At 40.1% G+C, this 15,652-nt stretch overlaps 1 protein-coding gene across 1 annotated transcript in view; it reads right to left on the minus strand.

Moving 5' to 3' along the window:
- Nucleotides 1-15,652, minus strand: part of LOC306998462 (nucleoprotein TPR-like) — a 24,821-nt gene continuing 9,169 nt past the window's right edge. Inside the window, exons 23-51 of the mRNA XM_079612559.1 lie at nucleotides 14,825-14,977; nucleotides 14,610-14,726; nucleotides 14,299-14,502; nucleotides 13,185-13,375; nucleotides 12,924-13,071; nucleotides 12,526-12,663; nucleotides 11,903-12,034; nucleotides 11,607-11,737; nucleotides 11,291-11,501; nucleotides 11,064-11,210; nucleotides 10,043-10,241; nucleotides 9,169-9,365; nucleotides 8,890-8,963; nucleotides 8,607-8,797; nucleotides 8,274-8,522; nucleotides 7,814-7,962; nucleotides 7,129-7,209; nucleotides 6,833-7,033; nucleotides 6,633-6,767; nucleotides 6,403-6,493; nucleotides 5,756-5,943; nucleotides 5,560-5,631; nucleotides 5,381-5,472; nucleotides 5,184-5,293; nucleotides 2,362-2,460; nucleotides 2,103-2,262; nucleotides 1,893-2,002; nucleotides 531-626; nucleotides 1-269 (exon numbers count right to left, since the gene is read on the minus strand). Of these exons, the coding sequence (XP_079468685.1) occupies nucleotides 214-269; nucleotides 531-626; nucleotides 1,893-2,002; nucleotides 2,103-2,262; nucleotides 2,362-2,460; nucleotides 5,184-5,293; nucleotides 5,381-5,472; nucleotides 5,560-5,631; nucleotides 5,756-5,943; nucleotides 6,403-6,493; nucleotides 6,633-6,767; nucleotides 6,833-7,033; nucleotides 7,129-7,209; nucleotides 7,814-7,962; nucleotides 8,274-8,522; nucleotides 8,607-8,797; nucleotides 8,890-8,963; nucleotides 9,169-9,365; nucleotides 10,043-10,241; nucleotides 11,064-11,210; nucleotides 11,291-11,501; nucleotides 11,607-11,737; nucleotides 11,903-12,034; nucleotides 12,526-12,663; nucleotides 12,924-13,071; nucleotides 13,185-13,375; nucleotides 14,299-14,502; nucleotides 14,610-14,726; nucleotides 14,825-14,977 (4,122 nt within the window). The 3' untranslated portion in view covers nucleotides 1-213. The remainder of the gene's footprint in view (nucleotides 270-530; nucleotides 627-1,892; nucleotides 2,003-2,102; nucleotides 2,263-2,361; nucleotides 2,461-5,183; nucleotides 5,294-5,380; nucleotides 5,473-5,559; nucleotides 5,632-5,755; nucleotides 5,944-6,402; nucleotides 6,494-6,632; nucleotides 6,768-6,832; nucleotides 7,034-7,128; nucleotides 7,210-7,813; nucleotides 7,963-8,273; nucleotides 8,523-8,606; nucleotides 8,798-8,889; nucleotides 8,964-9,168; nucleotides 9,366-10,042; nucleotides 10,242-11,063; nucleotides 11,211-11,290; nucleotides 11,502-11,606; nucleotides 11,738-11,902; nucleotides 12,035-12,525; nucleotides 12,664-12,923; nucleotides 13,072-13,184; nucleotides 13,376-14,298; nucleotides 14,503-14,609; nucleotides 14,727-14,824; nucleotides 14,978-15,652) is intronic.

Here is a 15,652-nt window from a genome sequence, read left to right on the forward strand (position 1 = left end):
GCATGGCGAGAAAGATTCTCCATTTATTAGCAAAACCTTTAAACATAGCGTCAGGATGATTACTCACAAAATATAAAAACAAATTGAACATTGAAAAGAAACATTAACCAAAGTAAAAAAAGCAGTAGGCTGATTCCGGGGGCTTTGAAGAGTGTCGATCACGGGCGTGTGATCAGTGTTTCTGCTGGGCAGACGCTGTGAAGGCAGGGGGATTTAGAAGGGAGAGCCTCTGAATCCTCGACCCCGGCCTCCACGAGGAAAATCAATACCTACAGGATAACACACCAAATCGAATCTCACTCTTAACAAATTGAAGATTTTTGTAGATTAAGTTTCTACAATAAAATAAAATAATTCTACAGAACAAACATCCAATTTAATACAAACTGTTGATTAATGTCCTGACAAATAAAAAGCTTCTGTATACATTTCAATTAACCTTTGCTTCAATAAAATGAAAGCTTTAAAAATCCAGTCTGTGTGGTGTTACTATACAGTACGTGAGAGAATGTGAGTACTGGGATCCTAACCTCTCCTGATGAGCTGGTTCCTCCGGGGCAGCTGGTGCTGAGGAAGGAGTCGGCTTGCAGGCTTGGCCTGACCAGTACTGCTGCTAGTGCTGGTATCTAAAGACAACGAGAAGCGGGGTGTTGTTGGTTTCATGCAAGCAATAAGGTACGAGAGGCTGTGCTGTATCGTGAATAAGTAGAGCTGTGTCCGAAACTGCTCAATCGTTCACTCATTCACTAATCCCTATATAGTGTATGGCATTTGAGTGCACTATATAGTGGATAGGGAGCGGTTTCAGACAAAGGCTAGGACTGTCTCAGAATATTTATGAATATAGGACTGACCTGAAGGAAAATGCTATGTCTACTGTAAATGCAGGTACACCCGCTTACTCGATCTCTCACAATACTCTACTATAGCTTCAATGAACAATATCAATGAGATCAAACATGCGTTTAAGTTTCTAAGAGTGGTTGCTAGGTGTGTTGGGTAGTGAAGTGATACATAGAGCCGTTGGGTGAAGCGGTCATAGGCGTGTTTTATCGTGAATAAAACACGGTTAGTTCCAATCCTTGTTTCTGATTGGACAATAGCCATTTTATACATAGTTTTACTATATAGTTTCACATTTTCAAGAAAAGTTTAAATAATCTCTCGAATTACAAAAAAAACGTCATGTTTTTGTCAACTATTGTGAAGTAAAACAAAAAACATTTTCATTACACCATAAATGCATGTGCAAACATCAAGATTTTAAAAAAGGATTTTTTGGTACAAATAATCCATTCACATAATTCATAAATACCATGATTTAGTTAGAAGTTGAGGTTTTATTATAAAAAAAAATTATGAATAAAGCCTTGTGTGATATAATGATGATAACAATGCTTTCCTTAACAAGTAAAACTAATTTTACTAAACTACTTGATGTTTCTTTTCAAGAATTTCATTCTTTACTGAGGCTTTTTCTTAATTTCAGAAATTAAATACATTGGTTACACTTTATTTTAAGGTGTTACAGTGTCATACATTTCAGCACTACATGTACTTACTATAGGGTTAAGATTGGGGTTAGTTTGCATGTAATTATGAACAATTTTAAGTAATTACTTTAGCAACTACAGGTAATAAGGACACTGTAAAAAAAAAGTGTTACTGTAACCGGTCCTACTGACCCACTCAGAGAGGGATTTGAATTCCGTGGTCTCCGGTGTGGGAGGCGGTGCTCTAACATGGACGCTAAAGACCGCAGCCTCTAGCTAGCATGAGTCGCTCTTGAGATCAGGGGAGGGAGGTTTACGCACAGCTCTTGTGGCCTACGACAGTTACATTACCAATAGATTTTTAAATGAACAAAGAAGCTAGTATGAAATGGTGTGTACCTGCGGAGCTGGATGTGGGCTCTTGACTAGTGGAGGGCATGCTGGCATCGTCGAGCGGCTGAGTGGACTCCATCTCCGACTGGCCCTCTAGACAGGCCTCACTACTCGCCCTATACACAGAGCACAATTACTACCACTCCACTGAAAAAAAACTGAAAGAGGTGAAAAAAAACTGAAAGAGGTGAACTAGCAAACTGAGTGAGCGCCCACCCTTCACTCTCGGCCTCGGCCACAAAGACATCATCTCCATCATCTCCCGGGACAGCTTCGCCTGGGGCGGCCAGACTGGCGGTGGACGTGCTCACCATGGGAACCGACTGAGAGGCGGTCTCTGACACATCAGAGGGGTGACTCTCTGTGAATACAGTCACTGTCCAGACAGATGAAAGTGGGAGGAGAACCGTTAGGTTTGACTAACAGTCATATATATCGACTAAATGAACATAACCTGACTTCACCAGCTGCTCACCTGGAGCAGCCACTTGTAGAGGGGTGGTGGGGACACTCCTGCCTCCAGATTCTTCATCGTGAGTGGGCAGGAAGAGAGGACATTCATACATGCCCAACCCTGGCGAAGACAGACAGCCTCTTACTTTTATGTGACACACATTACAGGAAGAATGGCAGCAGGTCTTACGCTGCATTCACATCAATTATACAACTTACAAGAATGATCACAATTACTAATATTCAAATAGTGAAAGAAAAAAGAAAAAGAAAAGATCTGACTTATTTCATTTGACATCATGTAAAGTCCTAAGCAAACTAAATGTTTTGCAGTCATTAAAGCAGTACATGACTTATTTAGCATTATGAGCATTGTGTCAACACTTTTAAATGTAAGGTTCTGTTTGTTAACTAGGCATGCATATTGGTCACCAGATGATATTTAAAGGGTTAGTTCAAAAATGTAAATTCTGTCATTAATTAATATACGTATATGTATAATATTAAAATGTGATATTTTACAGCATTTATTGATCATGGTTAAAGTTCATTTATAAATATACTGTTCAATTAGCACATGCTGGTTTACAATGCATGAAAAAAACAGTATAACCAGTGGAAGACGAAGATTACAAATTGAGTACTTTAGTTAAAGTACAGGTAACCTCATAAAATATTACTCTAGTAAACGTATTAATACGTATACGGAGTAATACTCCTTTTCAATTTTACTCGAGTACCGGTACATTAAAAATCAAGTACTTTTGTAATTTTACTCAAGTATGAAAAGTAAAAAGTACTAATCAAGATTTAATAACTTTATATTAAAAGGGGTGGTATAATTCCCCTTTTTACAATATGTAAAATAAGTATCTGATGTCCCCAGAGTCTGTATGTGAAGTTTTAGCTCAAACTATCCCACAGATTAAATATTTTATAGCATGTTAAAATTGTCCCTTTTTGAAGGTAAGCAAAATCAATGTTTGTGTGTCCCTTTAAATGCAAGTGAGCTGCTGCTCCCGGCACAGAAAGCGGAGCTTCAAGAGCTTGTGTGTTAGCAGGCAGCTTGCAGACACGCACTAAAATGTCAGAAACTGTTCTGGCTTTTATGTTCAAACCGAAGTTGGACAATGATGGAGAGACATGAAGAATGCAACAGGATGTTTCTGAATGGTTAGTTGAAGATGGTTAACTCCACATCAGCTACATAAATTCATCAATCATTGATTAGCATATTCTGTCATGATAATCTATAAATCGCTAGTGTTGCAAGTTGCCTACAGAGTGACATGTTATTGTATTTGTGTAACGTACTGTATTGCAATAAATGTGAAAAGACTGACACGACAGACTCCCAAATGTGCTCTACTACGACAACTCTTCCTCTACTCAAGGACTCAGCCCCATTGTTGGGTTTTCCCAGGGGATAATGTACATTTTAGGGTTTGTGATGTCACTAACCCGGGAGGAAGCTTGTGTAGTCCCTCCCGATCAGTCATTTGTTTTAGTCCTTAAAAAGAAAATATCTCCCTTTGCTTTGAGCGTTGTAACTTTGCAGATGTTGTTTATGCTCAAACAGCAACATTACACTAACAAAAGTTAGTAAAGTCATAATCTACCACCCCTTTAAGTATTTTATACAATCCTACAGCTTAAATACCGAGCCTTAAATTGCTGGGTCTGACATCATGAATTATGAATTGTCAAGTAGCCAGCACTAGTCAGTAAGGAAGATTAGTGACTACAGATATATAATAATATGTGTTGATCTGAAAGTAAGAAAACATTTTATTTCATTGCCAAAACTTGCCATACACTATCAAAACATTAAATAAAATGATCAATTTAGGTTACTGATACTTCATGTGTACACAAGTGAAAAAAAACTAAATATAACTTTAAAAATTATGAAATAAAATGAGCAGCTGCAATCAGATCAGTCCAATTTGCGAATGAATCAATCGGTGTGATTTGTGAACCGATTTAATAGGTTCATTGAAAAAAACAAAACAGCTTGTTCACGAATCGGGGAGCAGGTGACAATTTATTCAGTACAAAATAACAAGGAACGTTTTAGGAAATGTAGTAAAAAGTATGATGATTTTAATGCTTTGAAATGTAGGGAAGTAAAAGTTTCTCAAAATAAAAATACTCTAGTATAAACTACAGATACTTGAAAAATGTACTTGGAAAAATACTTTGAGTTATACACTGTGGTGGACACTAACAATTTTAAAATGTACACTACTGCTCAAAACGTTTGGGTTTGGTACAATTTGAAAACGGACAGTAAAGACATTTATAATGTTACAAAAGACTTTCTATTCACTAAAGAATCCTGAAAAAAGCATCAGTTTCCAGAAAATATTAAGCAGCATAACAGTTTTCAACACTGATAATAATAAGAAATGTTTCTTGAGCAGCAAATCATCATATTAGAATCATGTGACATTGAAGACTGGGGTAAGGATGCTGAAAATTCCGCTTTGCCATCACAGGAATAAATTACATTTTAAAATATAATAAAATAGAAAACAGATATTTTAAATTGTAATAATTTCACAATATTATTGTTCTTACTGTATTTTTGATCAAATAAATGCAGCCTTGGTGAACGTAAGATAATTTTTCTCAAATACATCAAACTTTTTGAATGATAGTGTATTAATAAATAAAAAAGAATATAATAAATACTGTAAAAAAAATATGTTGTTCAGAGTTTCCTCAGAAACTAATGTTAGAGCCAAAAGGACATGAACGCACATAAAACAGAATCTCCGGGTTGTCATCTTGTAATCTCGAAACAAAGTAAAAGCATCATTACTGTGTCATGCTGGTTCTCACCTCCATGTGTGGCCAGATGGCTCAAGTCAGAATGAGAAGAGCTGGCCTGGGGCATCATGTCCTCAGGAGGGCCGAAACGGAAGCGAGGAACGCCAGCCACCTGAGGAGAACTGAGATGGAGAGACGCATCATTAACAGAGGTGTTTAATGATGTGTCCCTTCTTGCTATAAAATAGTGAAAAGCTTCTGTGACTCACTGAATGGCCTCTGCAAATCCGTCTGTGCGGTGTGGCACCACAAGGGTGGGTGTGCTGGGAACCATTCTGTCATCATCATCAAAGAAGTGTTGCTGTAGGAACCAAAAAGATGGTCAGAAACTCTGAAGCCTTAAAGACGTGAGATGTTTACATTGGTATTACACACAAAGTTCACTCACCATGCTACCGATTCCAGGCGTGAGCTGGGGTGCACGACTCATTGAGGGCCGCCTGCTCTGTCCTGGCTGCCTCTGTGGAAAATAATGGTAGAGTCATCAAAATTATTTAATAAAGAAATGGGCTATGGGAATTATGTAGTGACCAAAAAAACAAAATAAAACTCTTATGCTTGAGGGCATGGTTTGTCATCCAAACCTGCATGATGGGGGGTCCAAGCTCAGGGATGGGGTGGATGTTGAGACGTGGGGGTGGGGTGTGATGCGGTCTCCGGGGGGATTGGGGCAAGCGTAGGCCCAGGGAGGAGGTGGTGGTGCTGGGGACTGGCTGGTGCTCTCTCACGGGCTCAGCAGGGAAGGACTCCAAGGTGCTGACACTAGCTTCACCTGTGAACACAGAGAGTGTTAATTACTAATGCTAGATCCGATAAACGTATTGTTTAGAAAGGGCCATATTCTACACTTTCATAATCTAGTCGTCATTGCATAACCTTTTTTCTATGATGGTGATCAAAGAATTCTGAAAATAAAATGCATCACGATTTACAAAAAATTTTTTTTACAAAATATAAGCAGCACAACTGATTTCAACAGTGATAATACGACATTTCCGAAGTTTCTTGAGCAGCAAAACAGGAATAAATTACATATTCAAATAAATTAAAACTGAAAACAGCAATTTTAAATTGAGATGTTTTACAATATTACTGTTTTTACTGTCATTTTGATTTAAAAAAAAGCCACCTTGGCAAGCATGACAGACATTTCAAAAATAATCTCCACAAACTTTTGAATGGCAGTGTGTACCATAGCGTTAGCGACTGTGTCGTGTGTGTGTTTTTGTACCACTGCTCTGAGAGTCCGCTTGCTTCTGGATTGACTCCGATGCTTCTTGACTCTCTTCATTGTCAATGCCTGGATCATCTGCCCCATCTCCCTGCCAACACACCAAAAACCACCATAACATGTTAAACACTCAAACTCACTAGAAGAATAAAAGAATTTCAAGAACTGTAGTAAATTAGGATCATCTTCTAGCAACTTAATCGTTCTTTTAAGTGTTATGTAGACGTCACCTCTGCCTCATTCCCCTCATAGGCCTCATTGGCATCTGCACTCCCACTGCCTTCATTACTCTCTTCGGCTGCTTCTGCCATGCCTCCATCACCATCTTCATCATCTTCGTCTTCAGCATCATCATCATCTTCATACTGCAGAAAGAAGAAAGGTTAATACATGTTGCTAATTACATAGCTTCTCTGATAAACACACTGACCTGTCCAGGCTCCTCCTGCTCCTCCTCTTCCTCCTCTGTGCCACTATCTGTCTCTATGATGATGACGTCATGCTTATACTCCTCGGATGAGTCGTGTCCGCTGATCTGAGTCTCGGATGGTTGGGACTCACTCACTTGATCCATTGGGACAGACTGAGACAAAGATTCTTCATCTCCCTCTCCTAACACGGGATATGCTTCCTGTGAGCAATGAACAGACATGATTAGTGCACTGGTTGTTCATTGCTGGGATGAGTAGTTAGTTATGCTGTTATTAAGGGATAAATGGCTGGTACCTCACTGGCATCAGAAGGCTGCTGGACTTCTCCTGAAACTTCACCCATAGCATCATTACTCTCCTCAGTACCTGAAGCATCCTGCAAAAAGTGCATTGTGGGATGATGTATAAATCTAAAAGAGCAAATTTTCAATGGCCAAAGCACTAACTACACAAGTGTTTCCTGCACCGCAAATGGAGCATCTACAACAAAGAAATTAATTTTACATGAGCTGTGAGTTTGCAAAGACTGGTAATTATAATATAAAGACAAAACCTCTTTCTACAGACACATACAGTGTGACCAGTGTATCGGATTCAAAAATGAATGAGCAGATTCCTTTTTCCTCCTGATGCATTCTCAATCTGACAACACATTTTTCATCCCTGGTTCAGTTTTGACCCAGTCTAATGTAATCTTCTAATAACTCATAACTTAATTTTTAACAAAAAAAAGGCTCCATAACATCATGTGAAAAGCCTCAGTTGATACTCAGGTCAAAATCGGCCCATGGCACAATAAGTGATGCAATGTAAAAAATATAGATATATTATATCTTTAAAAAAACATTCTTAAAAAATATATAGTCTTAACCCATAACCAAAGTATTGTTTCCCCACTAAAAACTATGGATTTCTTTGGAAAATTATGCACTCTTTTCCGGGATTTTTGATAAACAAGCATCAAGGTATACACTGCTCACCTCCAGGCCCACTCTTCGTATGATGCGGAGCTTCTTAGTGATGGGTGGGTGGGTGGGGTCGTCCTGAGTGGAGTCGCTCACCTCGGTGGAGCTCTCCTGCTCTTCCTCTCGCACTCGTTTGGGCACAGATGAGCCTGCTGTCGCTGACACTGACAGAAGAACGGTACGATAGTAAGAAACCTCATATTAATAAAAGTGTAAAAAGTGTAAAAGTTGTAAAATAACAAAATGTTAATATATACCAAATCTGATTCATATCATCACACTTAACATTTTGGGTCTTATTATTTAGTTACTAGTTAATATTATTTGGTTACTAGTAAACATTATTTCTGACCCAGGTCAAAAATCAATGTTGCTGCAATAAAATAAAATAAATCACGTAAATCACGTAGAGTAAGATTGGGAACTTGTATGAACGTAAATAGAGGTTGACTTTAATTATATTGGTTATTTGTACCTGTACCAAAGACAGCAGTGGAAGTGGATGGCCTCTCCATCTGTGAGCTATGGACTGCCTCCATAATGGTCGTTGCTGGTTCCTGACTGGCCTGCTGCTGAGTGGGCTGGACGAAAGCTGTGGCTTGACTCTGTTGCAGGCTGAGCATTGGCTGTGTTGTCTGTATGTTAGGGCTGGTGGAGCGCACTGAGCCGCTGGTGCTGCCATAGACAGTCACATGCTCTAGTGGACCCTCTATGGATGGCATAGCTGATGGGACAAAACAATGACAATTTACCACTTATGCACTAAAATAATTCATAAGATTTCATGAAGCCTGACCTTCAGCCATACCTTCCTGCGTTTCGACCTGTGTGGTGGGCATGACTGTGGCTGTGGGCGTGGTTGCAGGACCGGGTGTTACCATTGGGCGGATGCTTGCCCTAGGAGTGGACTTGCTCCCTGCAATTGGTGAAGGCTTGCTGGGGGTGGCAGCGACTGGTGTGGGCTTGATGTTAGCGGTGGGCGGCTCGGATGTACTGGCACTGATAATAGATGAAATATGAAACAACAATATTGAACACTGCTGCAATAAAAGATTCATCCTCTTGAATTCCAGCTCTAAATGGAGAACTACCTTCCTCTGTCAGCAGCAGGTGTGGGTTTGAGAGTGATCTGTCGAGCATCTGATGACCTCTGTGCCTCCTGAATCTGGAAAAGATCACAAGTACTTTGATCAATAAAGGACAAACACTTAAATATTTACCTAAATCCTTTAAAGCCCAGGATGTCTCTAGCCAGATATATAAAAAGTAATAGTTAAAAACCCATGAATGAAAAACAGACAGATAGTATTTCTACATATATCTGTCAAGAGTAAATATAGGCAGTGAGTACAGAGACTGTGGTACTGAACCTTGCTCTGGCCAGGCTCCTGAGCTTCATCTCTCTGTTCTCCGTGTCTCTCCTGTTGCTCACGGAGTTCCCTCAGCTCTCTCTCCTGTCGGCTCAACCGGCCTTCATACTGTGACTTGAGCGCACTCATCCTCACATCCAGCTCCTCTCTCTGCTGCTTCAGCTCCTCGTTCTCTTTCGCCAGCTGCTCCTTTGCACCTAAACACACACACATTTAGATTTTAAATAGAGACTTTTATATTGTACTTAAAACTGTGCTTGTAAAACCAAGGGGTCTTTATATTGTGCGAAGTCTGGGGTCTGAATGATTTTTCTTATGTTTTTGAAAGGTCTCTAATGCACACCAAGTTGCACATGATCCTTCAGAAAACATTTCGATATAATGATTTGGTGCTCAAGTAACAATTCTTATTATCAATGCACGTTGAAAGCAGTTGTGCTGCGAAATATTTTTGTTGAAACCATGAATTAAGTTTTTCAAGATTCTCTGATAAATAGAAAATTCAAAAGAACAGCATTTATTTCAAGTAGAAACTTAAAAATAAATAATCTTACTGACCCAAAACTTTTGAATGGTAGTGTGCCATTCAAAACAGAATGTTGACGTAGGATATAAAAGGCCAACAGCCTTTAGTTTATTAAAGTTGTTTTTAAAAAAAAATGTATTGTGTAATTTCCACCCTTTTCCATTTTTAGCATTATTTCAATTCAAACTGTCAAATACTGCTAAAGAAATTGATCTTTAAATGCCAAAAATGTATTTGGATCTTTGTCTTGTAAATAATGGTCATCATTTTCTAGATGGACTAAACAGCTTTGGACACTAAGAATATCTGCAGGAATGATGTGCTTGGCATGTGTTCTGGTTTACTAACTGTTAAGCTGGTTGATCTTCTGCTTGGCTCCCATGAAAGCTTTTTTGGTCTTCTCCTCTTTGTCAGCGATCTGCTGTCGAAGCTGCTCCTCCAGGTTACCCTTCTCCTGTAGCTCTGCTTTTATACGGTTGAGCTCTGGCTGCACCTGTGCCAGCTGCTCCTGCAGGCTCTTCAGCTCCGCTTCACGCTCCTGCACCGTCTGCACCCAAACATCACCACATATACGTTTTGAATACGCTGCTGGCAAACTCATTGAGTTATGCACTTCATAAACAACAATGACGGGGATGCAAGAACACCTTCAAACTCTTTTCCACAAAGGCCACTAAAGCCCAACAATAATATTTGTCTCACTCCATCAAACTAACTTCACACTTCACCATCTCAAAAGTTAATGAACAAACACTTCATTACTGTTTCACTTCCTGGAATAAACACTTTATTACCATTATATAACATGAGCTAAACCAGAGAAGCCCACAATGGCAGTGTTTGTGACTTGAGTACTGTGTACTTTTACAGCACCGGACGTCCCAGAGAACTGAGGGATTATACAATGTGGGTCTGTAAAAGTAATCAGGAAGCTTTAATTGTTTGATTTGTACTTGGAGGGTTTCAATAAAGATTTTTAATCTAATGCAGACATAAAAGGTTAGCTCACCCAAAAATTAAATATTTAATTAAGGCTGTTATTCACTTATAAACATTGATCAATACACATTCAAAGAGCACATCAAAAATGGTAAAGAGAAGCTCAAATATGCTTGCTTGAGATGCAAGAATCAATGAGGTTTGCTCTTGAGGTAAAGTATGGATGAGGTTCCATTTCCCAGATTTTATGTGCTCTATGTGCATTAATGTTTATATGTGCATAAAATTCTAAATACATTTTCCTAAATTAAATATCTCTTCAGAAGACATGGAATAAACCGCTCGCTTTGTGTGGATTACTACTACAATGGCTTTACAAACTTTTTTAGATACGATTGTCAGAACAGCACACTAAGCCTTAAATGAGTACCTTCTGTATGCTGTCCAGTTGAGTTTCCAGCTCTGAGGATCTGTTCTGTGCCTGACTCAATGAGCTCTTCAGGTTCTGAATCTCCTGCACCGAGGCCTGACGGTCTTCCTGCTCCTGTACTGGTTTAGAAGCAGCCTCTGCCACCATCTGTGAGAGAGATGTGACCGACTCAGATTCTCAGACCTTAAAAAAAAAAATCTAAATGATAACCACCTGTTCTGGTATACCTTATCATGCTGATCTTTGAGCTCTTCGTACTGGGTTTTGTAGCGACGACCTATCTTCTTGACCTGTGTGATGGTTTTGAGTTTCTCCTGGGTGTCCAGTGTCTTTGCCTCCAGCTCCTTCTTCAGATTATCCCTTTCAGTGGTGACCTTCCCAAGGCTATCCTGCAGGTTCTGCACCTGGCTCTGAGCTGTGGTGATTGAAGCTTGGCTCCTGTTTGGTAGGTAGAGAAAGAAGACTGCTCTTTTAAAATGGAAGTTTTTTTGTTTATTTGTTTGTTTTAACAATGTATGATTTAATCAAACTGCACAAACTGACCTGGCCACCTCATTCTTGAGTTTCCCCGTCTCCTCTGTGAGCTGCTGGATGCGTTTGAGATTGGCTTCTCTCTCAGAATTCAGCTTCTTACTTTCCTCCTGATCGCTGTCCTTCTGCTGACTCAGCAGTTGCTGCATGACCAATACAATTATAGAGTTAGATACTGAGAACCGCACTACAAGTCAAGTTTGGTCATGCTCGACTGAATAAAACTAACCTAACATACTAGTATTTAATATTCTACATGTTTCATCCAATGTACAGAAGTTTATGCATGAGCAGTGAGATCCAGAGACCTGTGTGCGGGCCTTCAAGCGCTTGACATCGTCCTCGAGGAGTTTCTTCTCAGCCTGTAACATGCCACTCTTCTCACTCAGCTCACCATTGGAGTCCAGCAGGGGCTTGATGTCTGCTTCCAGCTTACGAATCTACAAAATGACATGCAATCAAAATCTGATTAGCAATGTTTAAGCAAATATACACAGACTGACCTGTACACATCAATCGACTACTATTATTAAAATCTACAGTTAAGCTAATCTGACTTCACTATTACTAATGGAGTAATATTTTATGAATCATTAATTTTTTTATGACAGCTATAGGACACTCAACTTTTTAGACTTAAACCCCCTAATTTACCAATTTGAAGACTTTTTAAGTTATCCACATGGGCCCCAGCCCACTGGTTGAGAACCAGTGTTCTACCAAGATGTGCACCGTAGTGATCTGTTGTAAAGTCTCTAATTACCTATAACCAACTACCTTGTTTCTTGAAATAACATTATTTCTAATTATCTATAAAGACAGTGCCTGTCATGGAGATCAAGTCTTGATCTCTGATGATCACCTTAGCTAATAAATAAGACAGGAAATGGTCTTAATGAGTGAGGTACACAATGTGCTCTTAAAGTCTTGCCTTGGCCTTAGTCTGCTGTAGTTCATGCTCCAGTCTGTTCTTCTCATTCTTCAGCATCTTGTTGGTCTCGGTCAGAGCACTCATACTATCCATCCGCTTCATCATGTCTTCCTGCTGTGTCAAGGTCTTTGTCGTCACCTGCAGATCGAGATGTTAACTGACTGCAGCATATGTTTTTTGTTTTTTTCAAAATCAGATCAAGTTCGGTGAAGTGTTAACTAACTTTAATGTTAAATGTTTTCTCTTGTGCCAACTAAACATTTAGCAACAACTAAGTATTTAAAAAAAATATAACAATAGACAAACAGATCCCATTTAGACACTCATGCCATTGGTTAAGCCAACCAATTGTAGATAGAGAGAACATTTAGGAAAACTAATTGAAAACACTTTAAGACCTGTAGCTTTTCCCTCTCTGCATTCAGGCTGTCCTGTAGTTCCTTCAGCTCTCCCTCTAGGTACTCCATGCGCTGTTTATAGCGCAGGGTCTCCACCTCCGCCACTTCCAACCGGGTCTCTGTAATCTCCTTCTCCCGCCGTACAAACCTGTTGGGAATGAGAGGCCACATCATTTCTATCCCTTTATTTTATAGTACTGCAAAGCATTTTGACAGCATGTCATGACCCTTCAAAAGGGTCACGTTGCCAAGGGGTTGTACCTGAGAATGTCCAGGATCTGCTCATGAGACTTGCCCTCCTCATTCAAAGAGATGTTCAGACTGCTCTCTTTAGCGCTCTGCTGCTGGGTGCAGGCGGTTATCTTGCTGCTCAGGTTCTCCATCTGCTCGTGGAGCATGGTGTTCTGCTTCTGCAGCTCCTCAGCTCTCTTCTGCTCTTTAGAAAGTTCTTCCTGAGGAGAAAAATTAACTTCTATTGTATGGATATGTGGCCTGTATTGTAACAATACAATGGAAATCAATGGGAACTGAAACTGTTCGGTTATCAAAATTCTTCAAAATATATTCTTTAGTATTCAGCAGAAACAAAGAAATGCATACATGTTTAGAATGACATGAGTGGGAGTAAATTATGACAATTTTCTTTTTTGGATTGACTATCACTTTAAATATATGACCAAGAATTCACTTCAGTGGTTTACGAAAGATTGCAATAATTATTCATGCACATAAAGCCAAGGCTAAATATAGCTGCAAGCAGCAATTAAGGGGTCAAGCACACATATGGCATGATGAGTTATGCAAGCATGTCTGGGAGCATCAGACCAACTGAAGCAATGAGTAATTAAAGACATTTTGAGTCAAAACCGCTTAAAAATCACTGGTAATGATTTAATTGCTTACCACTTTTGACAATAAGTGGCACTCTTACCAAATTGATGTATGGTCAGTGTGAGGTGACAATTACACACACAATGTTGAGTCAATATACCAAAGCCTTGCAGAGATACAGCCTCAGAGAAATGACATGTACTAAGTTTCGACTTTGGACAGTTGGTGGCGCTAGAAGGATTGAGTTAGAGACTCCAAATTTGCTGTGGTTGATTGAGACTCTCCTCTTTCTGTGTACCAAATTTCATAGCCTTCCCACAAGGAGTTCTATAAGGTTCTATAAGCTGCCATAGACTTGAGAGCGGAAGGAGGAAGAATAATAACACTTCTTAACAGATACAACGAGTGCCTAAACACCTTCAGTGCTTGGCCCCTAAATATAGTATTTAATTTATGATGGCCTGTGGGGCTCTTTCTAACATTATGCATCAGTCGGTTCCTTTTTTTTTACATACTTCTGCCTTTGCCAACAACAAGATCTCACCTTTAATCTCTTCTCTTGCTGTTCCCAGCCTGTCCGACCCTGATGCAGTTCAGATGCAGCTTTCTGAGTCTTCTCCTCTAGCTGCTTCAGGTTCTGCACTGACGACTGCCACTGTTTCTTGGCTGCCTGTAGGGCTTCCACATCCGCAGCATGCAGCATGAGCTCTCGCTCGTACTTATTCTGAGCCTCTGAAGCCAGCTTAGCCTTGAGCCAGAAATGAGACAGAGGTGAGTAAACATCCAAGAAAATCAGTGGGTAGCTGAGCTGTGTAAAGAAACAATTCTGATTTGTTCCAGGAGTGTCACGGCTACCTGAAGTTTGCTGTCCTGCGTGGCTCTCTGCTCCTGGGCCACCGCTGCCACAGCTCTCTGCAGGGCATCCTGCAGCTCCGCCTGCATGTCTGTTACGCTCCTCTTCAGTTCCTTCACCTGTTGTGCAGCCAAAAGAAGGGGTTGCAATCTTTATAACTTTACTATACAGAACAGCTACAACAAACATTGACGTGCCATTCGAGTGTGTTCCTTACCCGTTCTTCAACACTATCTACAGCTTTCATCTTCTCCTCCTGGAGCTCCAGGTTTTCCTTCTCTGCTTCCAGCAACCGGGCTTCCAGCTGCTGGTTCAACTCCCGTGCTGTCTTCAGCTGGCTGTCAATGGAAGTTCGTGCCTGCTCAGCCAACTAAAAGTAAAACATAGGACAAATTTTAGTACTGTGGCTACTTGGGACTTACGTTAAAATGGGGCAGTCGTGGCCTAATGGTCAGCGAGTCACTACTCCTAATGTGTGTGAACTTGGATTGGTTAAATGCAGAGGACAAATTCCAAGTATGGGTTACCATTACCAAGGTTTAAACAGGTTATCACTAGGGATTACCCTAGTGGCCATTTCGAACAGCCATTTCGAGCCGCGCCTGCAATTTAGCAACTCTGTCGCATCTCTCTGCCTCCCGCTCACACACACACTGCCCCGGCGCCGCCTTTCCACTCACGTCACTTTTTAAAAATCCCCGCCGAGAAGCTTGTATGTAATCGGAGGACAAATGGCTACTTAGTTTCGAAATGGTTTGAGTACAAGGTGATCGCGTTGAAAATAAAGGCGTTTGTCTAGCATTAGAAGCTCATTTGAAACATTGCCGCGGCTCATTTAAGAAAATGACAGCTCCGAAGAGTTTGCCGCTTTAGTTCGAGGTAGTGCTAACAATAATAAAGAAAGATGATGGACATCATCACCTTATATGTTACCACTGAAATGTAGATGTAATGTATTTCCATATTTAAGCACTGTATCACACAAGTTGCAACTTACATCTGTGTCATTCTTTTTGGTGAAATGGTCCCACACACTACTCTTCCT

The sequence above is a fragment of the Phoxinus phoxinus genome (genome assembly GCF_949152265.1).
Source record: "Phoxinus phoxinus genome assembly, chromosome: 5".
In the NCBI taxonomy this organism is placed as follows: domain Eukaryota; kingdom Metazoa; phylum Chordata; class Actinopteri; order Cypriniformes; family Leuciscidae; genus Phoxinus; species Phoxinus phoxinus.